This window comes from Rhinolophus hipposideros, assembly GCF_964194185.1.
Source record: "Rhinolophus hipposideros genome assembly, chromosome: 2".
NCBI lineage: Eukaryota > Metazoa > Chordata > Mammalia > Chiroptera > Rhinolophidae > Rhinolophus > Rhinolophus hipposideros.
The window spans coordinates 34759533-34771550 of NC_138048.1; the positions used below are offsets into that span (position 1 = coordinate 34759533).

The 12018-nt window shown below is 37.1% G+C and overlaps 1 protein-coding gene across 5 annotated transcripts in view; it reads right to left on the reverse strand.

The window, feature by feature from the left end:
• Positions 1 to 6033: 6033 nt before the first annotated feature.
• Positions 6034 to 12018, reverse strand: part of CBLB (Cbl proto-oncogene B) — a 212243-nt gene continuing 206258 nt past the window's right edge. For 3 of the 5 annotated variants that reach the window (XM_081064593.1, XM_081064592.1, XM_081064591.1), the window contains one exon: positions 6543 to 10333. In XM_081064593.1, the coding sequence (XP_080920719.1) occupies positions 10074 to 10333 (260 nt within the window). In that variant the 3' untranslated portion in view covers positions 6543 to 10073. Of the gene's footprint in view, positions 10334 to 12018 lie in introns of all 5 variants that reach the window. The other 2 variants (XM_081064589.1, XM_081064590.1) reach the window with 1 other exon arrangement.

Here is a 12018-nt window from a genome sequence, read left to right on the forward strand (position 1 = left end):
GGAGCAAAAATTGATATGAAACCCAGTCTTATTTTACTATAAGACCGGGTCTTCTATAATACAATATAACATAAGACTGGATCTTATATTAATTTTTGCTCCAAAAGACATATTTGAGCTGATTGTCTGGCTAGGTCTTATTTTCAGGGAAACACGGTAGAACTTGGTCCCTTCGGATTTTCTGTTTCTTCTTGATTCAGTCTTAGAAGATTGTATGTGTCTAGGAATTCCTCCATTTCTTCCAGGTTGTCCAATTTTTTGGCACATGATTGTTTGTAGTATTTTCTTATAATCTTTTGTATTTCTGTGGTGCTGGTTGTCATTTTTCCTCTTTTATTTCTGATTTTACTTATTTGGGCTCTCCCTCTTTTTTTTTTCTTGAGGAGTCTTGCTAAACGTTCATCAACTGTGTTTATCAAACCAGCTCTCTGTTTCATTGATCTTTCCTGTTTTGTTTTAGTCTCTATTTCATTTAGTTCGCTTCTGATCTTTATTATATCCTTCCTTCTACTCACTTTGAACTTGGTTTTTCTTTTTCTAGATTTTTTTTTTTTAAGCTGTAAGTTAGATTGTTCATTTGAGGTTTTTTGTTTGTTTTTTCTGTTTATTGAGGTAGGCCTGTATCACTATGAATTTCTCTCTTAGAACTACTTTTGCTGTGTCCCATAGATTTTTGACATTTGTATTTCCATTTTTATTTGTTTCAAGATAACTTTTGATTTCCACATTAGCACATTGATTGTTTAGTAGCATGTTGTTAAGCCTCTATGAGTTCATGTTTTCTTTTCAGTTTTCTTCTGGTAGTTGATTTCATACGATTGTGATTGGAGAATACAGTTGATATGATTTCAGTCTTGTCAAATTTATTGAGACTTGTTCTGTGGCCTAACATGTGGTCTATACTGGAAAAGGGTCCATGTGCACTGAAAAGAATGTGTATTCTGCTTTTTTGGTTCAAATGTTCTATAAATATCAATTAAGTGCATCTGAAATGTGTCATGTAAAGCTACTATTTTCCTGTTTAGAGGATCTGTTAATGTAAGTGGGTTGTTAAGTTTCTGCAGTTATTGTACTTTTTTTGATCTCCCTTTATGTCTGTTAATATTTGCTTTATGTATTTAGGTGCTTCAATGTTGGGTGCATAGATGTTTATAATAGTTATATCCTCTTGTTAAATTGATCCCTTTATCACTATGAAATGCCCTTCCTTGTCTCTTGATACAGCCTTTATTTTAGTCTATTTTGTCTGACATAAGTACTGCTACCCCAGAGTTTTCTTGTTTCCATTTGTATGAAATTAGTTATTCCATCCCTTAACTTTCAGTCTGTGTGTGTCTTTTGATCTAAAGTCTGTCTTTTGTATGCAGCATATGTATAGTTTCTGTCCTTTATCAATTCAGCCATCCTGTCTTTTGATTGTAGTATTTAGTCCATTTACGTTTAAGTACTTATTGATAGTTATATAGTTATAACCATTTTATTAATTCTTTTCTGATTCTTGTGGTTCTTCTCTGTTCTTTTCTTCTTCTCTTGCTCTCATCTATTGTACATGATAACTTTTTATAGGAGTTTGTTTGAATTCCTTTTTATTTATTTTTTTGTGTATTACAAAAAACCTATTACAGGTTTTTAGTTTGTGGTTACCATGAGATTCACATAGCTATGTTTATAGCAGACTATTTTAAGTTTATGGTCACTTAAGTTCAAACATCTAAGAACACTACATTTTTGACTCATCCCTGCTATGTTTATAGTTTTGTAATCATATTTTACATCTTGTATGTGTGTGTATCCCTCAATTTAATATTGTATTTACACATGATCTTACTACTTTTCTTCTAACCCTCATACTAGGTTTATAATTGCTTAATCCATTACTTTTACTAAGTATTGCCTTTATCAGTGAGTTTTTGTTTTCCTTTCCTTTATTTTCTTACTTTTACTTTTGGCCTTTTCTTTTCCACTTAAAGAAGTCTCTTTATAATTTCTTGTAACACTGGTTTAGTTGTGATGAACTCCTTTCGTTTTCACTTGTCTGCGAGACTCTTTATGTCTCCCTCAATTCTAAATGGTAACCTTGCTGGTAACCTAACTTAATGGCTTCAGCAAGTAGGCTAATATATCTAGAACATTCTTGGTTGTAGGTTTTCTCTTTTATCACTTTGAATATATTGTGCCATTCCCTTCTGGCCTGAAAAGTTTCTATTGAAAAATCAGCTGGAAATTTTATGGGAGCTCCCTTGTACATAATTAGTTGCTTTTCTCCTGCTACTATTGAGATTCTCTCTTTGTCTTTTACTTTTAGCATTTTAATTATGTTGTGTCTTGGTGTGGGCCTGTTTGAGTTCATCTTGTTACAGATTCTGTGCTTCCTGGACTTGTATGTTTATTTCATAGGAACATTTTCAGTTATTATTTCTTCAAATGGGTTTTCTAGCCTTTTCTCTCTCTCTCATCCTTTTGTGACACCTCTGATGCATGTGTTGGTACTCTTGATGTTATCCCAGAGGTGCCTTATACATCCTCATTAAAAAAAAAAAACTTATTATATATTTTGACTGTTCTGATTGGGTGATTTCTACTACCTTATCTTCCATTCTTCTGTATAATGTAATCTGCTATTGGTTTCCTCTAGTGTGTTTTTAGTTTGTTATTGTATTCTTCAGCTATTAGATAGATAGATAGATAGATAGATAGATAGATAGATCTATATTTGTTGAAATTCTCACTGAGTCATCTATCCTCCCAAGTTTGTTGAGCATGTTTATAACCATTGTTCTGAACTCTATCTGATAAATTTCTTATGTCCGTTTCATTGAATTATTTTTCTAAAGTTTTGTCCTTAGCTTTCATTTGGAACATATTTCTCTGTCTCCTCATTTTGGCTGTCTCTCTGTGTTCGTTTCTATGTATTAGGTAGATCTGCTGTATCTCCCAGACTTCAAAGAATGGCCTTATGTAAAGGGTGTACTGTGTGGCCCAATAGCACAGTCCTCCCTGGTCACAAGAGCCATGTGCTTCACATGTGTCCACTATGTGGGTTGCATGTGCCCACCTGTTGTAGTTGGGCTGTGATTGCAGTGGACATGTCAGTGGGTGTGGTTGCCCCTCAGGCTGATTGTAAGAACTGATCAAGAGTACATGGATGAGCTTTTGTTTGGGGTCTGGTCCCATGGAACAGAAGTTGCTTTAGCAGGGCTCTGGTGCCAGCTGATGCCACTATCAATTGTGTAGGTTCTGGAGCCTTTTGGGAGGGGCTCTGGTGCAGGCCAAGGCAGGCCATTGATTGTGTTAGGCCTGGGACCATTTGGTGGAAGCTATGATGCAAGCTGAGGTTGATTGCCTGTTGTGCCAGGCTTGGGGCCTCTTATTGGGCGCTTCAATGTCAACCGAAGTCAGTGTCACTTGCGGCAGGCTTGGGGCTGCTTAACAGGAGCTACAGTGCAAGCCAAGTGAGCCGAGGCTGACTGCCATTTGTGTTGAAGCTGAGGACATCCAGGAGAGACTGAGGTGCATTTCGAGGCTGGCTGCTGCTTGTGTGGAGGGTCTGGAGTCACTGGAAATGGCTCTGACCACGGCAACTAGGTTGGGTGGGGTGAATGGTATTAACAGAGAGCTACATTTTAATGGAGAGCTATAGATTTTGTCTCTACCTGCACTGGGCTAGCTGGGTGGGAGGAAATCTCAATAAAGATACAGTGGAGCCCCCAGTGCTCTGTGCCCTGAAAGAGTTCTCACCACTCCTCGTCCCGACAGCCCCCGCCCTGAAGTTAGTCAATGTAGTTTTTCACCATGTGATCCAGGCTCTGCTGGAACTTCTTTCTGCCTTATGCTGGAGCTTGGAGCAAGTCATTTTGTGCACACATCTTTTTATCTCAATCTCACTGCCCTTCAATGCTCTAGGAAGTAATCCCTGCTAGAGTTCAATGCCAGATGTGATCAGGCTCCTGGGCTGGGGAGCCTGCTGTGGGGCACAGACCTCTTGTTCCACAGGGGGGACCTCTGCAGCCAAGACTCCCCTCCCATTTATTATTCATTCACTACACTGTGGGTGTGGGACTGGTCCTGACCATATCTCTGTCCCTCCTACCCCTCTCCACGCGCTTCTTTATATCCCTAGTTACAGGAACTCCGTTCGTCTAGACTTCAGGTGGTTCTCAGTGTTCCTAATTAATTGTCATTTTAATGTGTTCATGGTTGGAGGTGAGTTCAGGGTTTGCCTACATTGCTATCGTGACTAGAGCCTGCACTCTTAACCATTATTGTTATGGGAATCTGAGTAGTATTCTTTTGAATAGACATGGTTGTCATAACCTCATTATGAAGAATTAAGTACTCTTAGTTTCACCAATTACTAAAAAAACAGGTTTGAGCTTTACCAAATTTTTAAATCTCCTAGCCTTTCCTTTATGAATCTGATATTTTTTACTACTAAATAATTTTGCTCCTCATCCAAACAGTGAACAACGACAACAAAAATCTTAGGTATCTACTGTAATGGCATTAGTGAGTAGGCTTATCTTCTCATCCCTGTGTGAAAAAAGAAGGGTCAAAGAAAAGATGCCGTTCCACACAGGTAGCTAGTGGCAGAGCTGAAACCAGAACTCAGGACTGTTTCCACTACTTGCTACTTAAATGTGCAATTTTTATTTATTTGAAACACTTTATTGTGACAATGTGCTGGGCTCAGTATGAAGAGCTCGGGATACAGGCATAAGTTAGGCATGCTTCCTCTACTAAAGTTCAGTGTAGTTGGGGCCATCTACGGATTGAAGTAATTGTAAAACCACGTTAAGTATTATGATATTGGTGCTGTGTGAGACATAAAAGATACCTTTCTCAGCTCAACCTGTGGGACAAGATAGGAAATGATTCATGAGCTGGCTTTAAAGAGTTGGCCAGGCTGGCAAAAGAGAAAGGAGTATGCAGAAAGACTAGCATGTACAAAGATAGAGCACATTTGGACAATTGCAAGCTCAACAGAAGTGAAGAGGGGCTGAGCTGGGAAGTATAAAGAATGCAGAAAAGGAATCTCTACCATAAAAAGCCATAAGGGATTTTAGATCAAGGATTAACATTGGATTTGAATTTCAGGAACTTCATTCTGTTTTGCACTAGAGCCATGAAGGTCAGTTAGAGGGTATTCAAAATTCTAGGGAGTCATAATTCAGATCCAAAAGAGGGTAGTCAGTAGGGATCAAAAGAAGATAGATAATTAAGAGTACTGCCCAAGTTTCCCTTGAAAATCAAACAGTTGGCAGACATGAAGAGGCATGCAAATTAAATTTCCCACAGCCTGTTGTCTAATTGTCATTTGACATGGCAACTCTTCCTGCTAGGCACACCCTAATTCCTGAGTATTGTCAGTTATTGTCATCTCTGACCTCCAGCCAGTGACTCTTGAGTTCTATGGTTCCTAGGATCTTTGAGTGGCTTGCACTGTACTTTCCCTTTGGGCACCGACAGGCCCTCTCTAGTCTCTTCTGTGTTCTTCCAGCCCCACTACTTCTTGCCTTTGCCTAAATAACAGTGTGTTAGCGTGTGTGCTGTTCCTGATTGAAAAGCTTTACCTGCCCAAGTTCTTTCTTAACAAGAAAAAAATCCTTGCTCCTCTTTTAGGCTGACAAAATACTCTACTCACCCTATCATTTGTCAAACTTTCCAGAAGGAATGCATCAACCCTACTTTCCTTCCATAGTCCTAGAAGAGGCATGATGGTTGTTGAAAGATTAAATGCTTTAATACTAAGTTCCTTGAATATAGTTTTCCCAAAAATAAGACCTAGCTCGACGATCAGCTCTAATGCATCGTTTGGAGCAAAAATTAACATAAGACCTGGTCTTATAATAAGACCGGATATAATGTAATAATGTAATATAAAATACCAGGTCTTATATTACTTTTTGCTCCAAAAGACGCACTAGAGCTGATTTTCCGGCTAGGTCTTATTTTCTGGGAAATAGTGTATCAAGGGCCCAATAAAAGTTACTTCTTAAACACATACCATAAGCACATAATAACATTACAGTGTGATAAATTATGTACAGCATTTATTGTATTGGAATTACTAATGTGTATCTCCCATTTAATTGTATGTGCTTTAAGGGTAAAATTTTACTAAGCATGGGATTTTGCATGTACCAATTACTTTCACAACATTCTGTTATGGTTCTTGATATAAAAGTAGTTCTTCACATTTTTTTTTTCCATTGTTCTCTCCCCATTACATACTGGCCAGTAACAAATGATTAGAAAAATCAATTTAGAGAACAGATGTTACTGTTGATTAGGAGTTATCAATTATATGGTATGTCATCATTCAGCCTTTCCCAGATACGGTATTTCCTACTTGGAACCTTAATGTAACTTAGACTTTCAATTCTAACACATGGGAGTATCTTGTCTATGCAAATATCTTCAAATGATACGATTTTGGTATTTGATAAATCATTTGGGGTGGGTACTTTGCATTATTTGGTCCAGTTAACTCTTAAATGTCTTTTGCTTAACATAAAGAAAAATTACAACATAGAAATGCTCTGAAAGAAATGTTGTGTCCATTTGAAAAATAAAATACCAAATCTGCATTTAGTTAATTCATTTTATAAAATACCTTAAAAGAACAGATAAAGTACTTGAATTTACATAATAACCAGAATTGAAAAAGGATGAATAAAATATAAATTAATTGAACACATAACTATTTTGCCACATTAGACAAGTTTTAAAAAGGCATTTAAAAAAATAAAATAGTAATGGGGAAGAAAACCCTTCACTCTATTGCTGTCTTTTTCTGGAAACTTTTGCTAGAAGCACTACAATTCCAGGTTAACAGGCAGTACCTGTATTGTTGAAAACATACTGCAATTTGCTTCCAAATCTGTCAGCTTAAGAGAAATAATCAAAATTTTAACCAGGTTAGATAGTTCAGTGCAAATTAAAGCTTCAAGTTGAAAATCTGAGAGAAAAAATAATGTCCAAACTGTAGGAAATGCTTCTGGAACTGAAAAGAAAAAAATTCACATTATGAAATCTTTGCAAGTATTCTTTTGTGTGAAATGTTAGTAAATGGGCCGTTGGAAGTTGCAATTAGGGCTCTATTATTATTTGCAATGTGGGCAAGGGAAATGGATAGGGTCATCTTTGTAGAAAGAGTTCAAGTTAACCATGAGCACTGCTCTGATTCAATTCCAGAAAATTTGGCTGGGATCTTATAGACAACATCAAGGGGGGAAAAGTTTATGGAGATTCACTTACGACTGTCATTGAGGATAAGTACTTCTACTCCCAGGACATGTTGCGGGATGGGGGAGGTTAATGTTAGCCATGATTTGTTTTAATTATTAGGGATTATATAGCATACTGGCTTAAAAAATAATTATATTACCCAGTCTTGAGAAATGCGAGGAATGTCTAACTTTTTGGATTACAGTGAAACCAAGTCTGTATCATTTCCAACCATTAATGGGCAGTCACTGTTATAATTAAAAATATTTTATTTCCTTAAATTTTTTTCTTTGAGTTTGGTAAGTCATAGGTAATGGGTTGCAATGGTTTTTTTCATGACAGTTTGATAGAGACTTTCCCTCTTTCCGTTTCATTCTGTACAAGTGTTTGATTCATTGTTTTTTATGATAAACTAATGGTTGCCATTGAGTACAAGATGCAGAGAGATTTTGGTGGAGGCTAGTAGGTGTTCTTTGCAAAATAGATTTAAAAATGTTTTTTAGGTCTAAATTTATTGTATCATCCTTCTAATTCTCACTGGAGAATTTTCACACATTATTTGAAAACTGTTTGAATAAGAGTGTACTGTTTTCTAACATTTGCATTTTACATCATTCCCTAATATATTAAGTCTATCATAACAATGTTACCACAATGAAGTGGCAACTTTTGGCTTTTAGACTGTACCTGTGATCAGCAAGTCATAAAAAAGCCAAAATATACAGTGCTATTCCAACGTGACATCAGAAACTGATAAAACAAGTGAAAAACCATGATGATATAACATGGAGTTCATAAAGCAATGGAGAATTAGCCAATATAATTTTAAAATGTGTGAAAAAAAAACCAAACAAAACTGCACTCATATCTCTAACTCACAGGGAGAACATCTAAGGCAAATTAAAAATTCCCTTCCAGGGACATTAATCAGCTCAGAATCACCTGAAGAAATTAAAACACAAGCACAAACTACCCAAGGCTTGACTCTTCAAGTACCTTGTATCATTATAGCAAAACTGTCAAGGGCATGTGTAGCTTTGCAAAGGAATGCATCGGTTCCCCTCCCAGGTCAACGTGGCAACTACACAAGTCTTGAACAGCATTACTTTTCGTGGGATCTGATGGATGTTTGGTCATGTCCTTTGAAGTCCTGAAGAGAGGCTCACTATCAGATGTATCTTTTTATATCACACTGTGTGTGAAGGAAGGAGTGGCAGAAACATGCACAACCCTGCAATTAGTCCATATTTAGAACACCTTCTGTGGGTGCAGACATTTTATACAGACCTGGTTTTGTCTCATTCCTCCACTAACTTCTCACTAGAAAAGCAAAAACAGCCTGAAAATTCTGAAGCTTTGGTGGAAACCTTCCAGGTGTTGTTCATCAGAGACTTTTACCATTGAAAGTGCAGATAAAGAATTACAAAACATTATATTGAAATCAGCTTGCGACAGTTTGTGCTTTAAAAACAGCGCCGAGCACATCATAGATGCTCAATAAATATTCGTAGATTTATTAAAAGTATTAACACGGTTTCTGAAGAACCAACCTCCATTTTGCAAAAAAGGCAAAACTATATAAATTTCTTTCACCTGACTAGATGGAGCTATGTGAAGCAATGAGAGAATCTAAAAATTAAATAGGAACTGTAACTTGATGGCAGAGAGAAAATTAAGAATTTCACAAAACAAACATTGCCACAGTAGCGTTAGCACTTAACAGTGCATCGAAGATTTAAGGTTTCTGCTGCAATACGAACTGGTTCCTAAACCTGTTAGGGACCCGAGTAATCACTCAAATAGGAAATGAACTCTATTCTACTTTGGAAGAGGTCTGACCATAATTTTCTTTGAAAATTATTAATATACTTCAGGGAGACGGCCCTCTTATTCACTATCCTTAAAAGTAATGCAGGCACACGGGACCTCATTATATAACTTTAAAAGGCATTGTCATGTGCAAGTGTATTTCTCCCACACCTGCAGTAGTTGCTTTCTAATATTTTAGGTTTTTACAGTCGTGACACTCCTGGGATGACAAAGATGAGAACATGGAAAATTAAAGATCCCCAAACTTACACTAAAAAGGGAAGCTCCTCTATATTATATGAAAACCCCTTACAAAAGGCAGTTCACTGACAAAAAAAATGCTTTATACATTCAGATTTTCCCCATCTCTCAAAAGCAATGGTTTCCAAAAAAGACTCAGTAGTGAAGGCCACACATTTTTTTTTTTTTTTGCATTAGTTTGATCCGTTGAAAATCAGAATCCTTAAAGCATCTTGTAAATGGGAGAAATGGAATTGGACCTGGGTGGCAGGGTTGGGGTGTGACGGGCGAGATCAAAATGAAATGAATGTGATTCAGCTGTTGACGTGGACAGCAAGGGAGTTGGTGGGAAATGTTACAGCAGACCTGACCACTCTACAAAGGGTCTGTCAAGAACACAGTACAGGTATCAAAAAAAAAAAAAAAAAACAACAACAACAAACAGAAAAACCACCCAAAAAACCAAAAACAAAACTCAAAACAAACTGCAACTTTGTCAACTTGTAAACAAGGAAAAGCATTTCACAGATTCAAAGTTCAAGGGAAGTAAACGTCTTTAAATTATTTTTGTCAGTTCGACCCTGATTTAAACGTATGGCTAGCAAAAGTAAGGAAGCCGCTGACATCCTGAGCAAGCAGCTGTCTTCTGAGAAGCAGCCTTTCCAAGCCTCTTTCTGTCAAGATGCCACGTGAGGAGGAGACACCCTGTCTGTTGAATTCCACTGCACTTCTCTCCTTTCCATAGTCCTGGAATAGTCACCGATAGCTCTCCACCTGGGTGTCTATGCTCCTGGCTGCTATAGGTTTAGACGCGGGGAGACTGGAGGCGGGAAGGCAAATTCTCGGAGGATGCTACGGGCCACTTCGACATTATTCTGGGCTATCTCTAAGGCTCTCTTCACCTCTTCAAAGGCATAACCCTCTCCCATTAGTTTTGCAATTTTTGCATCAACGTTTTCCAGTGCCGCCTCAGGCCCATGGGGTTTTCTGTGGTGGATTTCCGGTGCAGTCCTGCGGGGTCGTGGTTTAGGAGGTCTGGCTGGTGCTTGTGAACCATCTGTTTAGATTTTAAAGAGAAATGTCATTTACATAATGAGATAAAAATAGACAGAATAACTAGTATGATCTCATTTTATATGAAAACCTCTTTTTCATTATCTCTACAAATAAACCCTTTTTACATTTTTATATACTATTGTAGGGTTGGTTATACTGTCCTCATTTTGAACATTAGAAAACAGAAATAGAATGTGTTGGAAATTTGAGAAATTAACACAAATGTATCCCCAATTCCACATATTACTCTTCGAGACATATGGAATGAGATACAGAAGAAAAGAGTAAAACCTGTCTGAAAAAGAAAGGTTTTCACGATGGCACTACAGCTCAGATTTACTTACCAGGTGGAGGAACTTTCTTGGGAAGAAACTCTGTTACAAGCTCATAGATACTCCTGGCAGTACACCCGCACCAGGCCCTCCAACCGACCCATGTCACCGCAGAACTGCTGAGAATCATGCTTTGTAGTGTCTCTGCCTTTCTGATTTTTCAAGTTAATAATGCTGTAAAGTGATGCCTTACTGATCCCAAGGTTGGGGGGAATAAGAAAAGAGGAGATGCTTCGAATCTACTGTTAGTCGCTGGGCTGAACAAGTGCTTTGCTCAAATACTCTTTATCCAGATTCCAACACAAGAAGTTTTGCTGGAGAAAAAGCAAAGCCGGCAGAAACAAGAGCAGGGGCCAGATGGATTCCAGATCAGTCCCCTCAGGATAATAGTCTCTCAGAGTTAAACCAAACGACACTAGGGCCCATGAATGGAGGATAATCTTATTACGAGAAAAGAAAATTCATTACAGGCCATCACCCCATACACATCACCAGGTCACCAGAAACTTGACAGGGCATTATTATCATGGATTTCCTTATGTCTGATTTGGTACTTGAATCTTTTAAAAAATCTAGGTTTCTGACATAAAAATAAATTTATCAAATTTATGCCATGAAATTATGTATGAATTTAAGACTATGTAGACATCAACATTTATTTAATATTTTTCTTAAGACCACAGACAACTGCCAAGTGATAAATGCAAGGACACAGGTAAGTATTAATAAATGAGGAAGGTGAAGCCAGAATCCAAATGCCTCCTGACTCCTGTCCCTCCCGGGTTCTGCTGCCTTGCCACATCTCCTATTGGTTTCAGGAGGCAGTGTAAATGGGTATTTTTAATAATAATGAAATCTAAATCATAAAAAAATTATCGGATGCACTATTTCATGTTTTTCTAAGTATGAAATTTTTCTATGAAATGCCAACTGGTAAAAAAACATCCTTCTAGTCACAATTCTAGCAGTATCAATATACTAAGCATAAAATAAAAGCATCCAGGATGAAAACGCTTTTTTATACCAAATTGGATAATAGTCTTACTTTTATTTATTTTTTTATTTCTTACAGGATAATGCCCAGTTTGGAAAAAAAATATTGTGGTAGATAAAGCTTATTAAATTATGCTCATACATAAGAACACATTAATTCCTGGTTCTTGTTAAGTCTGTATTTTTTCTTGCATTTGTAACTGAACATCTCAAATTATTATGGTCTGTTAAGTTTCCTTTTTTTTTTTTACAGGTTTTGAGGTTCCATTTATTTTTCTATTAAGTATTTCCACTGTGTCATGCAGAGATGGACAATAAATTATACTTTGCTTCTAATCATTTCCAAAAAACTGTGAGAAAT